Source organism: Maylandia zebra, linkage group LG17 (assembly GCF_041146795.1).
Source record: "Maylandia zebra isolate NMK-2024a linkage group LG17, Mzebra_GT3a, whole genome shotgun sequence".
Lineage (NCBI taxonomy): Eukaryota > Metazoa > Chordata > Actinopteri > Cichliformes > Cichlidae > Maylandia > Maylandia zebra.
The window spans coordinates 29,579,539-29,602,180 of record NC_135183.1 but is presented as its reverse complement, the minus strand read 5'-3'; the positions used below and the strand labels follow the sequence as shown (position 1 = coordinate 29,602,180).

The following is a 22,642-nucleotide window of genomic DNA, read 5'->3' as shown; positions in this document are numbered from 1 at the left end:
TGACACAAATCCTGTTCCCTAACTGGAAGAGTTAACTGGCACAATTTTTACTTCTTACCCAGGGAGCTTTGCGTGGCCAGAAGTCTAATGTAACTGTGAAGAAGCAAACACCAACATGACCTCTTATCTCCACCCCATTTCTCTCCCTGGCAAATGAAAACCTCTGAGGAGATCTCAACTTCAAACCTGATGCCTGTGATGTTTAGGAGCGCACACAGTCCTATGTTTGTAGCAGCCTTTTTTTTTTTTCTCCCAATTTAAACATGACATGTCTTTGTGAGTTTAACTCCCCTCTTAGATTCTCACTTCATTAGCACTTTTCAGAGACCTGAAATTATGTAATTATGCAGAATAAACTGATGACAAAGTGACAGTTCAAACCGCAGTATATCGCTCCGTAGGTGTCCCTTATTCTAGTCAGTGAATCAGTGTGTACATGAGAGTTGGAGTGAGTGTGTGTTGGCCTGGGCTCTAGTGCTCTGTGTGTGGTCCCCGCTCCTCTGACTCACTGAGGCAGCCGTGTTACTGTAGGTTTTAAAGAGGCCCAGACGTGCATTACACACACACACACACACACACACACACACACACACACACACACACACACACACACACACACACACACACACACACATACATTCAGGACAGAGCAGAGCTAACCCAGATTCACTGCGAACACAAAGCATCAGCAGTCATCCAAATACCACAAGTGCACTCTCCAATTAGAGCAATATCAACAACATGGTGGAGTTTTGACATTTTAGGTATGTGCTTTTTCTGGTATCCCGCCATAGTCAAAAGAAAAGAACGATAAGTGGATGAGCCTAAAATAATTTGACTGTGTGAGTTCTGTCCGTGTGTTTGTGTTTTTATTAACAGTATAGCCACCTTAACCAGAAAAGAGGAAGTTCAGACCATTATGAGTGTCCCAAAGGAAACTAATTTTGAGTTGTGCCCCTCCCTCTCTCTCCCATACACAGATATTCCGATGTCATAATCGCTAAGCCTTCATGTAAACAAATAATAATCCCACACGATTAATAATAAAGGTTGTGGCTGGTGAGCACCGTAAGACATTTTATTTTCACTTGAAAGTCTTATGTAATGCCTGCACATGTACATTCCAGTGCAAGGAGTGTTTACTCTGCATAACTGTGACCAAAAAACAAATGTCATCAGCACAGATCAGCCTGCACGTACACTTTCTGTACATCCAACGTTCTCCATGTGTGACCTGCAGGTAAGTGGCTGCTCTAGAAAGCATTTTAAGCACCCACTGTTCTTCATTTCATCCACAGTTCATGTTATAATATAAAAACAAACGGTTGTATTACCAATATACATACTTTGAAGAGATGCATTACAAATGCTGGACATGCTGATGTTCTACACTTACACTCTGTGATCAGAACTTTGAGAAACCCTGATTTCTATTCCACTGTTAACACTGTTGTTGCAAAATGCATAGAAATACCATACCCATACATATTTCTTATTATTTCTATTTGTGTATCCTATTAGCTTGTGATTTCGTACCTATTCAAAGATAATGAAAAAGCTCATAACAGAATTATGCAGGGGCTGTTGTATATGCAATGTAATTAAAATTGCTCTGAAAATGTCTGAGGGTCACCTGGGATCCTACATGGGGATGAAAGAATGCAAATATTTCATCTTTACTCCCTTCACATTGTCAATAAGAATAAATTACAAAACCCTTCTCACATGAGAGTTAACCTGTCAGACCGGAGAGTCGGTGCTGTTTTGGGGTGGTGGTCCTCGAGATGAGAAACTCTGAGAAGGTCTGCCATAAGGCACATTCTTCTACTTGCAGAGGGGGATGGGAAGGGAGGTTTTGTTGCCCTGGCTTTCCCCCACCATGTGCATACCAGAGATACAAAAAAAAAAAACCCCAACAACCAGCAGACAGTGAGTGCAGCTCACAGGGACTTAACAAAAACCTCTCATCAGACACTTCACCCGGAGAGAAACACTTCTTCAAACTCATACAGAGATATAGGATAATTTATCACCTTATTTTTCTGCCACTATAAAAAAAGAGGGGGGTTTTGGAGAAGGGGTGGCGCATGTGAGCTGGAGATCCTATTACAGAGATCCAGACTTTTTCATGGCAAGTTTTTTTGGAAGTTGGGGGAGGGAAGAAGAATCTGCAACTTTCCTATCCAGCTTAAACGACACAAATGGATACTTTATTACCGCTCTAAGATCACCATCCGCGTTTTCAACACATGAGGACATTTTGCGCGGCGGTTAGATTTTGGATAATGAAGGAATTCGGGAAAAGCCAAAAGGGATCGGATGAGAAGTGCAGAATGAAACAGTTTGGAAGGACTTCGGGAAAACTTTAAAGTTAGTTTTTTTTAATTTACCATGCCGCTTTTGGAAACCTATCCTAAATCTAAAGAACAGAGCAACCCATCTTGGTCTTTCTGTACATTAGTTTGCTGAAGCACAAGAAAACAAAGTGATTTTTTTCTCCCTTTTTTGCGCAGTTGAATCCCCCCCTTCCAAGATGTCTTCCAAGAGTTGGAGCTCCATTGTTGGATTTTACGGGATGCTTTGCATCTGGGCTGCCTGGCTTTCTGGCTGCGGGGCAGTGCTCTCTCCAAACGGGACGATATTTGAGGATACCTGCAAGAAAACCACAACTTGCGAGGTGCTTAAATATAACACGTGTTTGGGATCGCCTTTACCATACAGTCACACTTCTCTGATCCTGGCGGAGGACTCCAGCACCCAAGAAGAGGCTTTTGAGAAGTTGACCATGTGGTCCGGTATGATTTGAAAATCATAATTCATATTTGCTACTTTAGTACGTTTGTCTTTTATGTCAGAGAAGTCAGTTTCTTGATACCGCATGTAAATAATTAAGAAAATGCTTTTTTCTTTTTCTTTTTTTTGTAGTAACAATTAACTCATTTAGCTTTTTAATAAGCCGAAACTCTGAAAATTGGCTGTTTTTCAGTCAATATACCGTATTTATCAGTATTTACTTTGTATTGTTCTATTGAGATAAGATGTTAAATGCATGATAATGGCCTGCTGTGACAATTCACAAGTACTCAGGAGGTTTAAGTAATGGAAAAGATCCTCGAGAGGAAAAGAGGGGTTAAAATCCATTAAAGGTAACAAAGGACAATCATTCAAAGATGTTAAGAGCGGAAACAAATGAAGACCGGCTGATAAAAGGGTTTTTAGATATTCCGCAAGAAGACTTTGACCTTCATAAACTCTCACTAATGACCTGTCAGTACCAGGCCAGCCTCACAGATCTTAAAGAGTATCATTTGTCTCGATTTTTACTAATTTAGAAAATCATTCTTGTAAACAATAATAAAAAAAATTGCAAGTATTATAAGGTGAAGTCTGTAACCATGCCCGTACATAAGTGTTACACGGATGGAAAAATAAACTTTTTTAATTTGTAAATTTTTAATCCCAAGTTTTTATCATCTAGACTATAAACTGACCTATAATTGACGTCACGAAATCTCACTTTGTCAGACTGCCAAACCTCAAATCTACAATAATCAGAAACAATTTTAGCCATAAGACCTGTAAGACCTCTATGACTTGATGCAACATAATTATAACAATTATGTATACTGTATACAGTATACACAGAGTGTTCAGTTACTGTTAATATGTTCCATTAATAATTCTATTTTGAAAACTGTGAAAGGGGCTATTTTGATATGAAGCATATATCTCTTATAAAACACATTTAAAACATATACATTTTATATGGGAGGGAATGTGGTAGTTTTCATTTTCAGTCACACAAAATGATTTTTATGTCATTTTTTTGTCCATATGTGTTTTATTTATTTTATATATTCATTTATTTATGTCTGAGCAACAGTCAAGAAAAGTATGCAGTTAACTACCTGCTGGAATTTGAATTGAATTGAATTGAGCCGTTATTTGTCACTTGCAGTTGCCTGCCAGCGAAACTGGCACTGCATCATTTGTGCAACTTAAGGAACTTGTGAATTGGCCATAAACACACAGTAAAAGACTGTCTGAAACGCAATAAATACAAAAAAAATCTTATGTTTAATGTTCTGTTCAATGAAAAATGAAAAGAGCTCAACAGTAGCAACAATCTTACTACAAAATGAGAAAACACCACCAACTTAATGCTGCTTCCTTAGCACCTTATCCCTTCACATATCTGGAGAATAAATGTAATATGGACGCCTCAATATTTGTTTATTCATCATATGTTGTCATTGCAATATTGAACAAAACATTGAACATTGTAGATTTTTCTCATATTGTACAGGCCCACCTTCTCTGTTTTCCACTGACTGAGTTGTGGATTACTCGATTAATTGCTATTGTACAAATAGAACATGCAAGTTAAAAGAATCAGATTCAGTCAGTCATATTCAAAGTGAATAATTTCTTTTTCCCTTTTTGCATAACTTCTCTTAATATGTACATCTCCACCTCCGGCTCTTGGAAATTGATAGGAAGTGTATAACGATCATCACTGTCATCATCACTGGTCTCATAAATCTAACTACTCATGGGATCATTGTCATTCTTGTGGTGAATCTATCATCTCTAAGTTAAATGCCACAGGAAGTTTCAGTTTTGTTTTTGTGTCCTAGGTTTGCGGAATGCCCCTCGCTGTTGGTCGGTCATCCAGCCTCTGCTCTGCGCCGTCTACATGCCCAAATGCGAAAACGGCCGAGTTGAACTGCCCAGCCAGAGCCTCTGTCTGACTACACGTAGTCCATGTAGCATCGTGGATCGGGAGCGAGGCTGGCCCAGCTTTCTCAAATGTGACAAATTCCCTGTGGGCTGTTCGGTATGTTCAATTGTCATGTAATGTCATGTGAGACTTTTTTTAAAAGTCCGGGCTCAGAGGTCAGGGTCCAGTAAACAGCAATGATTTCAAACTGTTAGGCAGCTGTAAGACTACCCATTATATCCTCTGTTTGCAGAATGAGGTGCAAAAGCTGAAGTTCAACACATCGGGCCAGTGTGAAGCTCCTCTGGTGAAGACGGACATTCAGTCGAGCTGGTACAAGGACGTGGAGGGCTGTGGTATCCAGTGTGACAATCCTCTGTTCACTGAAGAGGAGCACAATGACATGCACGCCTACATCGCTTACTTTGGAACCATCACCCTCCTCTGCACTTTCTTTACCCTGGTGAGACAAACTATAACGGTATTCATTTTTGGGGGGGATTGGGTCACATTTAACTTAAGCCACATTCTCGCTTTGTTAATTATTTCTCTTTATTTTTCAGGCCACATTTCTTGCAGACTGGAAAAACTCCAACCGCTACCCAGCTGTCATTCTCTTCTACATCAACGCCTGTTTCTTTGTGGGCAGCATCGGCTGGCTGGCCCAATTTCTGGATGGCGCACGTGAAGAGATTGTATGCAAGAGCGACAACACGATGCGACTCGGGGAGCCCTCGTGAGTGCAAAACCTCGATCTCAGCGTTAAATATGATACGATTTCATGTGATTTTTTCCCCCTCCGCATGCCCCCCCCCAAAAAAAAGAAAAGAAAAAGAAAAGAAAAAAATCACAGAAATTCTCTAATCTTGCTCTTTTCAGGTCTTCGGAAACGCTGTCATGTGTCACCATCTTCATCATCGTCTACTACTCCCTGATGTCAGGTGTGATTTGGTTTGTCATGCTGACATATGCCTGGCACACATCCTTCAAAGCTCTGGGCACTACTCACCAGCCACTGTCTGGTAGAACCTCTTACTTCCACATGGTCACCTGGTCCATCCCCTTTGTCCTCACTGTGGCCATCCTAGCAATCGCTGAGGTGTGTATGAGGCTTTTCACTAAAATTCCTCATTCTTTGAGATTTTAAAATGTTTTACAACTGAGGTTGGTCAGTTTTATGATTCCTTTTGTCTATGCCTGGTTGTCTAAAGGTTGACGGAGACTCTGTGAGCGGGATCTGTTTTGTGGGCTACAAGAACTACAGGTATCGCGCTGGCTTTGTGCTTGCACCCATTGGAGTGGTGCTTGTTGTTGGTGGCTACTTCCTCATTCGCGGTGAGTTCCGAAGAACTGGTTTGTCATGTTTTGAGCTCAAAGAGCTAAAAAGAGACACAAACTGTCATAAAAGTTACTCTTTAATCTTTGCAAAGACTTAATTAAAACATTTCTCTGTTTCTAGGTGTTATGACATTATTTTCCATCAAAAGTAATCACCCCGGTCTCTTGAGTGAGAAAGCAGCGAGCAAAATCAATGAGACTATGCTGCGACTTGGTAAGTTCTCTACTCTCGCCTGATCAATATCAGAGAGAAACCATCCTGAGAGTTGAAACCTGGGCTTAACTGCTTGTTCATCATAGAAATCAGGCATTTTAATAATGCAGGGGCGTAATTTCCTGGGGGGTTATGACCCCCCCCCCCCAAGTAATCAGACCCAACCAATATACCCCCCCCCAATAAAATTATGAATTATCTTGCACAAATAGGCTGTTGATTTTCTTTACTTCTTTACTTTTCTGTACTATTTCAGTTATTACCAGAAAAATAGTTGCATGTTTAATCATCTGCCATTTGACCCCCCCTCCTCATGTTCAGCACAAAGTTACGCCGATGTAATAATGCATTAAGGTTTCTTATTCTGTATGATGTATACAAGGAGCAAAGCGACTAATACCTTACATATAATTTGTTGTCCTTGTGTTTCTTTACGATACAGGAATATTTGGATTCCTTGCCTTTGGTTTTGTCTTTATAACCTTTGGCTGCCACTTTTATGACTTCTTCAACCAAGCTGAGTGGGAAAGAAGCTTCAGGGATTATGTGCTGTAAGTTGTGTTTTCTTTTAGACGGAAAACATATAATTTTATGTGTTTTTACTCCTCACACTAACAAAGTCACCACTGCTATTGCACAGCATATTACCCTTTCCACCTTAAAGGGACCACAATGCCAGGCCCAGGATGCATATCTCCTAAAAAATAAATAAATAAATACCTGAATTTTTCCAAATATGTCACATTAATTTAAAGTAAACCTATTATGCTAATTTCTATCTCCATATATTTATAATTGGAATCTATTAGAGTACCTTTGGATAAATTGTCACTATAGCCTGACCGATTTTTAAGACCAATATTTGGTGATTTAAACATTCCATATATTGGCTGATTTTTTTTTTCTTTCAAACACAAAACACATAAATAGTTTCCCCCAATATTTGTTATTTGTTGTTATTTATGAGTCCTAACATAATATGATAATGCAGTTTAAAAGTACTCTTCCTTTATCGTTACCAGTCGTTGATTACTTGTTTACACCCTGCCTGAGTCTACTTGGATCAGCTGGTTATTGTGCTGTGTTCTTCCCGAAAATGTGTTGTCAATAGGGAGGTTGCAGAGTTCCCTCTGGTGGACAAACTAAGCAACACTTGTTACATGCTTAAAGGCGGTTTCTTCCATATGTTTTATACCACAAAAAATGTATCGGCCATTAAAAATCCCAGTCCCAATATATTGGCAAATAGCTAATATTGGTCCACTAATATTGGCTCCACTCACAGTATTTAACGTTTGCAGACCCTCATGGAGACCTGCTCCTCTCCCTCTAAGGCAACTTTCTTTTCATTGGCTACCCCTTGTAAACAGATGGTTGAATGGAAGGTGATCGGGGTGACCATATTAAGGATACCCCTTCTCAGTGACATCATACACTGAGCAGTCTGAGGCCTGAGATTTTGGCTCTCCTTTTAGGATTTAACCAGCTGATCTCTTGCTGATTAGGCCAATGTGCAGCTACCTGTGAGAACTAATTAACCAAAGCATGTTAATATCATGCATTAGTTCATTTCTGTTGCATTGACATTTAGTTGTTGTTTAAAAATTTTAGAAAAGGTAAAATAACATTAGTTTTTATGCTATTAATCTTTTATTTATACACTCATTATGCACCAAAGTTTTGATTAGGTGGAACTAAAATGGTCAGTGGTAGCGATCAGTATGGAGTCATTCGAATCCTTGTCTGGACTGAAGGAAGTTTTACCTTACAGTTTTGCAGCAGTTCAAGTCCTAAGGTGTTAAAGTTTACACCTGCTTGCTTCAAAAGCTGCTTTATACCTCAGCACTTCTCAGTTTCACCCTCCGCATCCAGTCACACACAGATATCCACAACCTGATGCACACTCCAAACCGCCATCTAACCACTCAGCATGAAGCAGTGAATGCAGCCCTCTTTCCCCACCGTGTTGACACTGGCTGGACTGGAATGAATTTTGCCTCAAAAATGTAAACCACTCTCTCCCCACCCTAACATGTAAAAGACCTTCTTATTAACCAGATCCAGCATTTGAATGCACCTCAGTCATATGACTAGCTAGAAGGTGTGGGAGGCACACACTGTGGGCACTGTTGGAGACACAGACTAATCGTCTCTGTCGTATTTTCAACAGGTGTGAGGCCAACGTGACAATCGCCTCTCAGACAAACAAGCCCATCCCAGAATGCACCATTAAGAACCGCCCCAGTCTGATGGTGGAGAAAATTAACCTGTTTTCCATGTTTGGGACGGGTATCGCCATGAGCACCTGGGTCTGGACCAAAGCCACCATCCTCATCTGGAAACGCACCTGGTGCAAGTGAGCAAGTTAACACAAACTTCTGCAAACACGTATCTGGTGTTATGGCTATAGCAGTGAAGAGATACTGTAGGTTAGGATGATTATTTGCCCTTTTTTAATGTTCTTTAAAAAAAAATTAGCAACAGTCTGTTTTTAAAATCATTGTTACACGCCTGTCCATATTAATATGTACAGTGATAGCGGTGTGTTAAATGCCTGCTCTTTGTCCAAAATAACTGAAAAGTTTGGATTGTATCCCCATCACTTCAAAGTATGAAGACACGCACATGCATTTAGTCCTGTTGTGTACCCCCAGTGCATGCATTTCAGTTTGCACTGTTGACTTTTTGGGGGGTTTGCATTTTCAGTCGAGGCCAAGGCTTTCTTACTCTGTATTTTTCCATGACAGAGCTTGATTGATGATTTTAGCATTTTATCTAAGGTCAAATGGCAGCTGTTGGATTGCAAAACATTAGGTCTCAATCTCTTGCTATCAGTGGATCAGGACTGAATTTTTGTTGTCAGAAAAATTAATGTAGCCATCCGTCATTCTACTTTGCCAGGATCATCGGCCGTAGCGATAATGAACCGAAGAGGATAAAGAAAAGCAAGATGATCGCCAAGGCATTCGCGATGAGGAAGGAGCTCCACAAAGATCCAGAGAAAGAGCTGTCCTTCAGCATGCACACCGTGTCCCACGAAGGACCAGTGGGTGAGTATATCATTGAACTAATTCAGATAAATACATCTGAGTGCAGAGATGTCATTGTATTGACCAGTAAATGGGGTTAGGGTTAGTTAGGGTTAATTTTTTTCTTCTTTTTCATAGCCGGAATCAATTTTGACCTAAACGAGCCATCAAATGACATGTCATCAGCTTGGGCACAGCATGTGACAAAGATGGTGGCCAGGCGAGGTGCCATCCTCCCACAGGACATTTCTGTTACTCCCACTGGTACACCAGGTGAGCTCCGGAGACCATGATTCTGGCTTTACACCAACTCCCTTGAATATAAATTTCAGATCAGATGTTCTAGACCTTGGGTTTAAAAAAAAAAATCGTAATCTTTACTTTCTATTATTTTGTCACAGTGCCCCCTCCAGAGGAGAGGAACCGCCTGTGGATGGTGGAGGCCGAAATTTCACCAGAAATGATAAAGAGGAAAAAGAAGAAGAAGAAGAGGAAGAAGGAGGTGCGTCCGGTTGAGGAGATGGTGGACCACCAGGTTTATCGCCAGCGTGAGTTTGGTCGCAGCTCAGTGCCCCGTCTGCCCAAACTGCCTCCTCATCCAAGCCTGGTTGCCAATCTGCAGGAACAGCAGAGACAACAACAGAAGATTGAGGAGGAAGTTCTGCCTGGGTCTTACCCAGACTTCCAACCTTCGCGCCGTCTGTCATGCGAGGAGAAGTGTCCCTACCTGCAGTACCAGACCAGCCAGAATGGCTATGGCCACAGCATGCTGTCTGACCCCCTGACCTTCAGAGATCGTCCAGAGGATCTGGGTCTTGGTCCGCGTTACCCTCCCTCCAATTGGCAGCCTAGTGCGTCTTCACGCTACCCTGGAAATATGGATATCACTGATGGAATATCAGAAAGAATGGCCCACGTGGCTCGGGTACCAGCAGGCCGGAGGGCTGGTTACGGACCCATCCACTCCAGGACCAATTTAATGGAGGCGGAGCTTATGGACGCTGACTCTGACTTCTAAAATCATAGCTGAAATAGACTGTTTTAAGGTGTACGTACATAGCAAGGTAAAAAAAAAAGTGCTGGATACTTTCGCAAATTCTTACTAAAGTGCAGCAAAATCCCAATGCCTGGACGTTAAGATGGAACAAAGCTGGTCATTTTTTTTTTCTTAAAAAAACGCAAAGGGATAAAATAGAATAAAAAGTGTTGTGTATAAGAAATTATTTTTATATTTTATTTGTGTCCAGTAACATTTTAAAAGCAACTCCAGGATGATAAGTCAAATAAGGCAGCTAAAACCGTACATGGCTTGAAACAATACAGAAACCCAGATGTCTTTATCCTGAAGCACCGACTCATTCGTCCGCCTGCATCAGCTCCAACCTGCTGGTTACAACTTCAAGCTCTGTGTGTTACGGTGGGACCCGACGCTCCGATCGGTGCCAGTCAAGGATGAATTAACCAGGTTTACTTTTCCTGGGATTATCAATGAATGACTTCTTTAAAAAGATTTCACCAATTCTAGAAGACTATTTTAAAATGCCTTTTTATTGTTGTTGCTATATTTAATATTTTTTATTGACGTCTTATGTCACGAGTATTTCATCACTCCTAGGGCAGCAGAAGCTGCATAATGCTGTTTATCGCAAGTCTTCTCTTGTATTATATTTTAATGTTTTGCTCTATCTTCAAGCTACTATATATCTATTAATTGTTTGTTCTTATGTACAGTTGGGGTACTAACCATTACCCACACGCCCCCTCACCCTATAAATACTAATAATTGCTAAATGCTAAATGTTCGCACTTCCTGAAGAATTTCTAATACACACTGGGACTAAAATGAAATTAGATCCACATACGATAACTCATAGCTTCTTTTACACTTCATTTTTGATGCCTTAAATAGTAAAGCCTTTTTTTTCTTTTATTAAATAAGCTACTGTAACTGTGTAGTTATATGTACACACTCTGTTGCCTGGTGCAATAATTCTACACTTTCTGCTTTGATTGGAGGAAAACTTACTTTACAGTTTTGCTGCATTGGACTGAAATGAATGGCTCTCTTTTACTTGTACATTTCAACTTTTCTTCTACATTTTTTTGCAGCTGTATTTCTACTTTTTCTTATTCTGTTGTAAATATTAAGTCAAAACTGCATCCTCCTCAGTTCAGTTAAAAAAATTTGATAATGCTCCACAAGGAGCTTATTCAGATCTGAAAATAAAAAGTGCAGAATTTTCCATCTCTCTCTCTCTTTCTGTGTGTACTGTATTAGCTGCTCATAGATTTCTCAATCTGTTATATTTCCAATGTACAAATCACTCGATTCTTCTGCTTACATGATGTTGAACAAAAGGGAAGAGTCAACTGCTCTATAAAAGAAAAAAAAATCTGCCGCTGTACTCGTGCTGTAACCAAATGATCACCTACTATCGTCACGTGTGTTTACACTTACTGTGGATAAATGATGCTGAAGTAAACTGTGTTAAATCGCTACTTAGTCAACACAGATAAATTTTGTTACATAGAAGTGTATGAGAATTATTTATGTTATTAGTAGTTGCCACACTGCCACACTATGAATTCAATAACAAAAAAAAAGCTGATGTCCACCTAAAAAGTTTGTGTTAAAAAAAAATAGAAATGAGGATTACTTTTGAAAAGTAATAATTTCTGTTTTTTTGTAAGCTGTCTGAAGATTAACTGTGGCGCTTTGTGTGTTTAGTCTCCAAACTGAGTATAAGAATACTGTCACTTTTACTGTGCAGCTGTATTTTCTTTTGTTTTGTTTTTATATGTAAATAAAATTTTAGTGAAAAGTGAAACAGATATGTGCATTTTTTTTCTTCGTGTTTTGCCTTTTGTAACAGTTGTAATCTCCGCTACGACTCGAGGACAGGAACTTTTATGACATCCCATTCCAAATCGTTCCACGTTTGCAGCTACAATAATTTTTACTCTTCCAGGTTTTCTACAAAATTTTTGGGCAGTGTGTAGGTGTAAAATTTTAGCCCATTCTCTGTTCTACTTCATTCCAAAGTGGTTGCAAGGAAGGAGGTCAAGTTCTTCTACAACAAACTCATCCAACCATGCCTTTATGGACTGAGGAACAGTCATGCTGGGACAGAAGAGGACCCAAATGTCCCCACAATGTATGAAGTACAGAACTGTCTAAAATGTCCTGTTAAGAAAAGAATTAGGATTTAACTTTAGTCATATTAAAGTCGCCAGGCCAACCCCTGGAAAAACTGCACCACAGTGTGGCCCAGTACTTTTGACCGCAGCGTGTACTTGCAGCATGCAGCTTGCACTAATGATGTGCAATACTGCAAATTTTGGTATCAGTCTGAAACCAAATAAATACAGGGCCTGCATTCCCTATACCAATACCGATCCTGATACTTTTAACCCCTAAAGGCAGCTGGAGGGTAGGACAGTCTTTCATGATTTATGAGATGAATCATAATTTATTTGGAAATGATGAACACACCTGAATGACTCTTAAATCACTGTGATATTTTCTTTCCACAATAATTAGCTAAGACAACAAAACCAAAACACACCTTTCAGGTTTAAATATATTTTGAAACTGTGTTTTTTTTGAAGAGCTGGAATGGAAATGTGCCTTTTGGGTCAGCTTCTGTTCTTGAAATTTACCGCAGGCTATGAATAAAATGGACATAACAATCAACGTAAACACTAGTAGGAATCAAAGTAACTTACATGCCATAAGAAATAACTTAAATTTTATACATAAAATTAAAAAGCGAGGTAAGTGATAAAAAAGTAATTAAATATATAACTTATATTATATATTATTATTATATGACCATATATGATATATTATATAGATCCAATGGGGGCACTAACATAAGTACAGTTTTGGTTTTATGAGATTTGGAGAAGAAAAAAACCCATAATAATATCCGTATAAAAATAATATTAAGAAAAGTGAAGTTGAAAAAATAAAATAAAGTTAGGCGCTCTGTCTGTATTTATATATCAGAAAATATAATACTCTTGCTGTTTCCCGTCCGCTTCCCCCACCGCCCACTTCACCTCGTCCTAATGGTTGACTGCTAATGCCAATAGCAGCTCGGACTGCACAGAATAAAGAGGGAGGGAAGTCAAGTCCAGAGGATTACAGGATAGGAGCAACGCTCGGAGAATAAAGTGTCATACCAAAAAAACCCAAAAAACAACAACAACCCAAAATGTCCCACAAAAACTGTTTACTTTTACCGGGTGATGTGGAAAACTTACCAAGAATATCCGAGGCTGATTCATCGTCAGGTGAGACCAAACTATTCAGCGTGTGCTCCTCCACACCTGCGCAGATCCTTTCATGTAGACTTTTAAAAAATGACGTTTTGAGTATTTTGTCAAGTTTGCGTTCCACGTGCTCTTTAAAGTCGCTTTCGGTTAAAAACAAAAGTTAAAACTAATTTCAATTTGTATTTTTGTGGTCATAATTCTATTGAAAACGACGTTGTTGCTGTTGTTAAACCTTAATGTTTAAACAGATAGCGTTGTGGAGGATAGCCTGATGGTCACAGTTGTATTGTATGTATGTATGGAGGTCATATGGTGCTTCCTTGGGATGGTGTTTAGTAACGTTCCTAGAGGCAACAACTGCTCACTTTAACTCCGTTTAACCTATTTTTTTTCTGTTTTGATTTAATGAAAAAATCACATACTTGCTGCTGTTTTCTTCTTGCAGTAATTTCTTTTCATTTTAATCTTTGCCTTCCACTGGCTGCCAACCATTAAATCAACTGCTTTTCATGAACCATAACCAGTATGCATTCCTTTTTTAATTTGAAAGCCCAGCAGGATTCTTAGCGCTGCATTGCAATGCACTGATAATCAGTCTTGACTGATTGCTGTTGAGAGCATGGGTTTTGTATGGACTCTGTATGACTCTCAGGAGGTTTGTGTTTGTCACACACATTTTCATGGAAGCATGTCGGTCAGCTAACACACTATGAATGGAACTGATACGCTGTTCTCTTCTGAAAACCATACTTCACGCTCTTTATAATGTTTCCATATTTAGAGACCTGTGTCCATCAAGAACAGCATCGATATCCACGGCAACTCTCCCTAACTGATAGGCTCTGTGTTGGGGCCCATCATCTCGAGACAGGCCCTGCAGATACACCCTCCCCAGATGCTTCTGGACACCACTTCTGCCACTACACCCCAAAATGTTTTTTTGGTGTCCATAGAGGTGAATATGACATTAGCTGAAACTAGAATAAAGTAGCAGATACCTGACTGGATTTAATAACCCTAGTTGGCTGGTTCTGGATGATCAAGACTACCTTTCCCAACATGGCTAAAGCATTATAAGATTCTGTGTATATGGACATGTGAAATGTTAAAATATAGAGAGGTTTAAATTAGAACAGGGTAGAAAAGTTGTTTTGGTTTTGTTTTTTTAATCTGCACAGGGGGGCATGTCACCTCAGCCCGGTCTTCTCCACCACGCAATGGAGAAGATGGATGGCATGAATGCACCACAAGGACTACAATCAGAGTTGACAATGAAGTGGAGGCACACAGGGAGGCCAACAACTACAAGGTAGGAAACCACTCAATCAGGGCAGTGGTTACGTGCTAAACAATTACTACATACTACGGCATCTAATTTCTCACTTTTTATTCATAAAGGAAAGAAAAGGGACTTGAAGCATTTTAAAATACACATGTGAAAAGGATGCACAGCTTTCGCAGTAAATTTAATATGAGTCTAGGGCAAGAATTTAGAAATGTAATCACACAGAATCTTTCATTTCTAGTAACCATAAACTTTAGTGGTTCTGTGATAGCCGTTTGAGGTATCAGAAGTGACGCAGAAAAACATGGGGTTGTGTTTTGGGGCTTTTTCTTCTCCTGTAGTCTGTTATCCATGCAGGCTTAAGGGGGTTTTACTCACTCTGATGGAAAACGCTGCTAAACCGCCTGAAACAGCTCTTCTGTTGTCCTGGCATTTCTTCTGTTACTGTGTTGCACAAAAAAACGTACTCCACTTAATACAGATGTTAACAGCAATTTACGGTCTGCTAGTTTTTCCTTACAGAAGATGCTTTTACTTTATGATTGAGGATTAGTGGGCTAATTTTTACGCTGGTAGGAATGTTCCCACAAGAATAGCAAATATATGTTCAGTGTTAGCATGATGTGCCTGACATTAGTGGTTGCTTATTACGATAAAGCTGTAAACATTTATGTACTTTTTTCAGTTTCACTTCTTTGTCTTTTCTTTCTTCTTCTGCTTCTTGCTTCTTGTAGCCACCTCTGTCACACCAACCCTCTACATGTCTTTCACCAAATTCATGAGCTTTGTATGTGGTCATCCTCCTTTTTTTTTCTCCCCCCTGCATGGCAGCTCCATATTTAATATACTTTGTCCACTTCCCGGCACATGTGCAGATTGCCTCTAACGTTGTCACCAAACCAATCAACCTGAGCTGTCCCTCTGATATGCTCATTTCTAGTCCCGTCGAAACTGGTCCCTCACATTATTTCTAAACTGTGGTAAAGCTGTGTTTTTAAAAATGGCTACATGTAAAACAAAAACTCGGAATATCTCCAGAATGACACTAAAGCTTTTTCTTTTTGAGTCCACACCCCTGATTATGAACCTGTGAGTGTAATACACGCACTCAAAGCTGCAGGTGTTTTTCTTTTTAACAATAATACCCCTTTATTTCTTCAGTTTGGTTTCAGAAAATGGAAGGCCAGTGTAACGGAGAAGCCCATTGAAGACCAATCGGAGATCATGAAAGAGCTGCACTCTGACCTTAGCATTGTTAAGGCTCAAGAACGCCTGGGTTCCTTTTGCCTTTTTTTCATATTAGAACTCTGTTTAACTCCAGCACGCTCATACATGCAAATTCGTGTTTCTTACGCTAAAGAACTAACCTGCGTTTGTGATTTCTGTCTCTTCTCAGGTTCAGTGGTAACCTTTGGGAATGTGTGCTATGTATTTTTATTTGGTTGGTGGATAGCGTTAATCTACATCCTCATTTCTGCTGTCATGTTTCTGACAGTGGCAGCTTCTGCTTATGGTATGTAGTCTTTAAAAAACTGCAGCACTCTTGTTTTCTGTAAATCTGGAAAATAATGCTAATGAGTTTCTTCTTTTAGGAAAAGTTTGTGTCACATTGGCATGGTACTTTATTTGGCCATTTGGGAAGTGTATTGAGAAGGTAATGAAGCCTTTTAATGTAATTTGTGTACTAAATTTGATACTGTGTAGACGCTAGAGTTGCTATTTTAAGTTTAAAAATCAGGATTTTTAATAGGATAAATAGGTTTTAATGACAGCATTCAGTTAAAATCCTCTAATAAGAATTTATTAATTTTTTTTCAGGTTGATAATGTACTTGATAGATTCTCTGTGAACCCTCCAAACTGTGAGGTTATTCCTCATGAGATGGACAGTGAGGACCTTGTCGTGAACAAAGACTCTGCATCCTTAGTGTCTTCACCCCCACCTATCCAGATCCCTGTCCCAGAACTGCCACCAAAGAATACTTCAAAGCACTGGGTAAGAAAATCATACTGACCTCAGTTATGTGGTGCTGTGCACAGTTCTGAAATATTTATATAGAAGTTTACATTTAATTCAACCTCAGGGAAAAAGAACAAAGAAATGATTAGAATTTTAAAAAGTTGCCACGGCTTTCACGTGCATGACGAGTGTATGTAAGCTTCTGACCATGAGTCCTAATCTGCCTCCACAGTGTCGTGTCAGCACTTGCATTTGGTTGTTACTTGGTTACCCTGTCCTGGCTGTCATGCACTGCCTCGCCTGTGTGCTGTCCTGGTTGCTGGTCTTCACCATCCCAGTAGCAAAAATCAACGCTCGTATACTAACCGGCGTCCTTCTCATGGCACCAGAGGACCTTCACATCCACACACTGGAAAAGGACAAGGTTATTTACTGAAACAGATTGATGTTGTAGATATCAAGGCAGAGGATGCGTGAAGGATTTCCCCCTCCATTACCGCAATGGTTATGCTTTTCAAAATACCAACCGCAGTGTTGTTACTTTTTACAGCCGCCTTATTAGCCATGATCCTTTGTACTTCCCACAAGCTTTAAATGTGGTAGCGTGTGTTTAATGCTGTCTGTGACACTTTGTTCCTTTTTTAAAAGAGCAATTGAACCATATCACAAAAAAAAAAGTTTTCAGTTTTCACATGGCCTCAAAGTGAAAGTATGATCAAAACAGTTCAGCAAAACTGAACTGTGTATAACTTGTTAATGTTGGAGCTAATCAATTTTAATGCATGTTTACTGAATCTTTTTTTTTAAATTCTACGATCTCCCTTGCAGACACAGGCATGTGGAACCAGAGTCCTCTTATGCTGTTATCAAGCTTTCAATATGCATTACTACAAATACACAGTCCACGGTATCAACATTTTCGCCCTCAGTATCCTTTTTAAGTTGTTAGACATAAAGTAAGGGGCTCAGTTACAGTTTTTAATCCTCAGCCTGAAAGGCCTGGGGGATGATCGCTGAGCGGTCTGGTGACACTCAACTTTGTGAACACGATAACCCAAGGATTGTAGAATTGATACCACAGATGTATCGGCTAAAAATGTAGGAAACGTTTTGGTGACCGTGACCACAAGGTCAAGGCCAGAGGTCAACTTTACTAAAAGTCTTGTGAAGGAAAAATAATTTTTTAAACTATGTTGTAATTGTATTTACTCAGAAAGATATGATATAGGCCTTTCGTCTTCATAGCTTAGCTATAATGATAATAACCCTTCTGCTGTCTGATTTCTGTAACTGTATAAATTTTCAGGCCAGGGCAGACGTGCAGAAAAGATGTTCTACTATAGCCACTAGTATTTTTACTGCTGGTCTGTCCACTGTCTGTCTGTTGTCCTTAAACCTATGCCCACTGCAGACCTGCTTCCGTTGGTATTTATCACTTTGATCATTGGTTACGCTGACAAAGAAAACAATTACTTCAGAGCCGAGACAAAGTTTGCTACAGCCATGATTTCCATTATTCCCCTGTCTTATTATATTGGCATGGGAATAGCCAGGTAAAATTCTTTCATTTTATTTTTGAAGTGATGAAAAATTATAGTGGGTGAAATTCAAACTTCACTCCTTTTTTATTTAATTGTTTTTAGCCTTTGGTAACTATCTAGCCCCAGCTCCTTTCATCTGTTTTCCCTACCAACAAGTAGGCAGCGAAGCAAGTCTTGGACTGCAGCTGTTCATGATAGTCCTGCTCGCAACCAGAACCTGCAACAGGTGGAGGATTTTTAAACTCAGAGGCTGCACAGCAGTCCAAGATTATCGCAATTGAGGTCTGTCCACAGGACAAGAAACACTCTGATTGACAACTGAGTGACACTGACAACTACAACAATAGCAAATTTGCCTGCTTGCATGGGTAAAACACCAGATGGCACTAGCTGGGGCTCGCTGGTTAGCGGCCTCTGAATTTATGAATTAATGTGTTAGTATGTAGCAAGTTAATCCCACTGAACGTTTTCAGAAACTCTTAACTACATATAACATTTCAGTTCTTTTTGTTTATTTTGCTTTGTATCTGTGTATACTTCCTGCAGCATTTCTGCTCAGTGTAACTTCGCAGTGGGAGCGGTGGTGAACGCAACTTTTGGCTCCATCACAGAGTTGACATTCTACATCACGGCATTGCTTCAGGGACATCATGCTGCCACCAAATGTTATGAAGAGGTTGTCAAAGCTGCGTTAACTGGCACCCTTCTTGGATGTATACTGTTCATACCAGTAAGAGCAGATGAATTGTGCCCATTGGTTATATTCGCAATTAGATGTCTTAAGCAGATGGCTGTACTCATTGCATAAAAATTCTAACTGCACAGGGTATATGTATGATCATTGGGGGTATTAAACACCAGGAGCAACGATTTAACAGCCGTTCAGCTGGAGTGAGCTCAGCTTTGCTCTTCATATCCATTGGAGGTAAGGATGGCAGATGTGCATAAAACAAACTGAGAAACAAAATTCTTCCAAAACCTGAGTCCAAACCCCTTCCATGCTGCAATATTGTCCCTAGGTGTGTTTGCACCTACCCTGTTTTCAAAGACCTTTGGTAATCTGATGTGTGAAAGTTGCAGCGATGTTCCCGGCAATGCCACTGTGTCCTTCGTCTGTAAAAACTGTCACTATGACACGGTGGGTGGCTGCTTCTTCTTTTTGTATAGAGTTATAGGGTATTTTGTTATAGATCAGCTCAGTAAGTACACTTAAAAATGTCCAAAGGAAAGACTCAACTTTTAGGTTTTTCCAGGGCGACATGTTGCATCTTATTTTATTGTTGATTTTTCATTCTTATCTTGTTTGTGTTCACAACAGAGTCAAAGTGAGCCCCATTTAATTCTATCCGATATTGAGTAAGTCTTGATGCTTGATTGCACAGCACTTCTCCAACACGATCAGCTTGATATTGTTTTGAGTGATAATTTTTTTTCTTTTTTTGCAGGCCTCTTATGTACACAATTTCTGTCCTTCTGCCTGCTGCATACCTAATTGGCCTCATCTTCACACTGAAGACCCATTCCCACATCTATGATATCCATATCAGCGATGGTCACGGGGGCCATGCACACGGTCAGTACACACAAGAGGGTACCAGCACCTCCAACCCCACTGGTGAAATCACCACCGGCCATCTACTTGTCACCAAACCATGTATTAATGCCAGTATTATTGCCCATGGGCCACGTTGCAACAGGTGTGTTGTGCATGCAGTTTAATCTTTTGGGGAATAGGAAAGTGAAATGATTGCAAAATGCTTATTGCTCATTGCATTCCTTATTACCAAGCATGTGCAGTGTTGCAATAAGGCAGTTTTGCATGTAAAAACCTGTGAAGATTAAGGGAATTGCATTAAATTGTTTTCTAGGGGAAAAAGAAATGCAAACCAGCTGTGTTATGGAAAATCTTAAATAAAACTGCAACCAGTTCTGCAACCAGCAAGACTGGTGAGCATTTTGGAGAAGGAGTTAATAAACACATTGCAGACAAAGAACTCTTACATGTTGGCCCATCTCACTATACCTTCAGCCCCATCCTTAAAATCTTCTCCCTCACAGAGAGAATTATGATCTTGTTTTCTGCTTGGCCGTCACCTAAGGATTTACATCCCTGATAAGGAGTCGTCGTCTCACTATCTGTTTAACATCTCCCATGAACTAACAATGGCCTCACTGTGTCAAGTGTGTGTGTCGAGCATAAGGCCCATTTGTAGTGCACATGCATACTACTAAGTGACAGTGAGAAAGTGATATTACTATTACTAATGTGGTATGATTCAAATATATAATTAATACATCAGAAAAGAAATCTGTCATGACAGCTGCAATTTAAAAAAAGCCTTTCTTTGAACGTTTATGCATTAAAATAAAAAATCATGAAATATAACTGTCATTGTGTGTGTGCCCAACAAGATCTTGGCACCTCAAGCCATTAAACATTAACTCATTATTCTTTATTTGACTCTCATGGCAGACCAGTAATCAGAATTAGCAAATTAGAAGTTTGTATTTTTGTTTGTTTTAGCAAAGTCTGGATGCTAATTTAAAATGTAGCACAAGCTAAAGGTGATAAGCAAGCTGGCTTTTAGAGGGGAACAAGATTGCAGATCATACCTCATAAAATGCATATTTGGATGTCCTTATGGACTGACTGTGTGGAATGATCTGTGGGTAGATCTGGAAATGTTATTTGGTTGAAAGAGCCTTTCCTCTAGAGAGCAGATTACAATCTAATATTTGCAATGATAATGATTTTGGGTTTTCTTTGTTTTGTTTTGTTTTTTGGGTTTTTTTTTTTTTTTTTTAAAGTTAATGAAATAAAGGGCACTAACGGTTTAAGGTCATAAGTACTTATTGTTAAACCTGTCAATGAGCTCATGGTATGGATGTTACAAGCAGGTCACCATGTTGTCCACTGGTCCCGGTGGAGGGCTCTTGGAGTGCTGATTGTTGCCACAGTGCTGATGGCTTGCTGTGCTGACCTCTGCACTGAAAACATTAAGCCCTTTCTGACCCATTCCTCCATCTCCCAGGTATTTCAATACATTATTATGCTTTTTTTTTTTTTAATAAGGAAAATGTAAAGGGAAAAACTCTAAACTTTATTGAACAAGACACCTGTAGCATGTAGAATGAAGTGGAAACCTTGTATTAAAGCTGACCAAATATTATAATACTGAAGTTAACTGCTTATCTGCTTATGCTGCAGTACTTCATTGGGGTCACGGTGTTGGCCATGGTGCCAGAGCTTCCTGAGATTGTCAATGGGATTCTTTTTGCACTGCAAAACAATATCAGTCTCAGGTTTGATAACATCGTCCCGTTATATTATCACGTGTGTTATAACCCACCTGGATGGGCTCAATTTTAATCTGGAGTACTGGAAATGCACAAAATATTAAACCTTCCTTGTCCCCTCTTTGCAGCCTTGAAGTGGGAAGTTGCATTGCTGTGCAGGTCTGCATGATCCAGATTCCACTGCTCATCCTCTTCAATGCATTCTATGTAAGTTAAATTGATTATTATTTTGTTTGTGATAATTCCAGTTATGACATTTCAAGCTATATATATTATTTTTTTCCTCTTTCCTCCCAGGATGTTGGCTTTATGCTTGTGTTCAGCGATATTCATCTTTGGGCTAGCATCTTTAGTGTAATTGTGGTCAATTACATCTTCATGGATGGGAAATGTGACTACTTTCAAGGTAAGCAATATCAGGATATAATACCAGAAATGTAAGTATTAATTTTGCACGAATCAGATGTTATCAAGGACTTTCTCATATGTGCATTTGTCAAAGTTTTTCCTATGTCAAATATCTTGCTTATATCCACTCGTTGTCTTGTCTGCAGGCACGGCTCTAGTGGTGGTCTACCTCATCCTTTTGGCCCTTTACTTCTTTGCTCCTTCTCCACACTCGTGTTAATGTGCCAAATAGTAATTTTGAAAATTAAACACATTAAAAGATTTCTTAATCTTTGGTGGTTTGGGGTCAGACGCACAAAATGTGGGATCAGAAATGTCATGTTGAAGATTAAAGTGAATATTTGGGTTTTTTTTATATTTATATATATGTATACACATAAAATAGTGTCTTCCAATTCTGTCTGTAATTTAAAAACGTTTTTGCTGTTGAATAGAAATGTCAATTTGTGGTATTTTTCTTGTTAATCGTTGTAATATCTTGTTGATATTTGATATAATAAACATGTTCATTAAAGAAAAAAAACTTTCTGTATTTTTGCATTTTGACTATTAATCTCTCAGCTTTTTCATTTT

The 22,642-nt window shown here is 39.4% G+C and overlaps 2 protein-coding genes and 1 long non-coding RNA gene across 3 annotated transcripts; 2 read left to right on the top strand and 1 right to left on the bottom strand.

Annotated features, from left to right (window-relative positions):
* The first annotated feature begins 1,909 nt into the window (after nt 1–1,909).
* smo (smoothened, frizzled class receptor) lies at nt 1,910–12,129 on the top strand. Its single transcript, XM_004548244.3, has 13 exons — nt 1,910–2,370; nt 2,514–2,795; nt 4,638–4,837; nt 4,974–5,183; nt 5,284–5,456; nt 5,600–5,819; nt 5,932–6,055; nt 6,180–6,272; nt 6,715–6,823; nt 8,443–8,628; nt 9,174–9,322; nt 9,440–9,574; nt 9,703–12,129. Exons 2-13 carry the CDS (start codon nt 2,534–2,536, stop codon nt 10,317–10,319), a joined length of 2,478 nt encoding a protein of 825 aa, XP_004548301.1. The 5' UTR covers nt 1,910–2,370; nt 2,514–2,533; the 3' UTR covers nt 10,320–12,129.
* Nucleotides 8,661–13,805, bottom strand: LOC143413147 (uncharacterized). Its single transcript, XR_013093733.1, has 3 exons — nt 13,568–13,805; nt 10,029–10,170; nt 8,661–9,917 (listed from the first exon to the last, which is right to left on the bottom strand). It is a non-coding gene; the product is annotated as an uncharacterized LOC143413147 (long non-coding RNA).
* Nucleotides 13,359–22,580, top strand: cax1 (cation/H+ exchanger protein 1). Its single transcript, XM_004548242.3, has 20 exons — nt 13,359–13,597; nt 14,361–14,534; nt 14,758–14,888; nt 16,026–16,140; nt 16,261–16,377; nt 16,457–16,518; nt 16,683–16,859; nt 17,056–17,247; nt 17,652–17,751; nt 18,235–18,376; nt 18,911–19,094; nt 19,190–19,289; nt 19,384–19,502; nt 19,683–19,720; nt 19,810–19,937; nt 21,263–21,396; nt 21,573–21,667; nt 21,790–21,868; nt 21,959–22,067; nt 22,216–22,580. Exons 1-20 carry the CDS (start codon nt 13,519–13,521, stop codon nt 22,287–22,289), a joined length of 2,349 nt encoding a protein of 782 aa, XP_004548299.1. The 5' UTR covers nt 13,359–13,518; the 3' UTR covers nt 22,290–22,580.
* Nucleotides 22,581–22,642: the final 62 nt, after the last annotated feature.

Bases quoted from the DNA above. Each gene is read 5' to 3' on its own strand.
- smo (XM_004548244.3), top strand. From the start codon at position 2,534: ATGTCTTCCAAGAGTTGGAGCTCCATTGTTGGATTTTACGGGATGCTT. The intron at 5,457-5,599 runs GTGAGTGCAAAA...TGCTCTTTTCAG, and splicing joins ATGCGACTCGGGGAGCCCTC to GTCTTCGGAAACGCTGTCAT. The intron at 9,575-9,702 runs GTGAGCTCCGGA...ATTTTGTCACAG, and splicing joins TACTCCCACTGGTACACCAG to TGCCCCCTCCAGAGGAGAGG.
- cax1 (XM_004548242.3), top strand. From the start codon at position 13,519: ATGTCCCACAAAAACTGTTTACTTTTACCGGGTGATGTGGAAAACTTA. The intron at 17,248-17,651 runs GTTATTTACTGA...TCTCCCTTGCAG, and splicing joins ACACACTGGAAAAGGACAAG to ACACAGGCATGTGGAACCAG. The intron at 21,668-21,789 runs GTTTGATAACAT...CCCTCTTTGCAG, and splicing joins CAAAACAATATCAGTCTCAG to CCTTGAAGTGGGAAGTTGCA.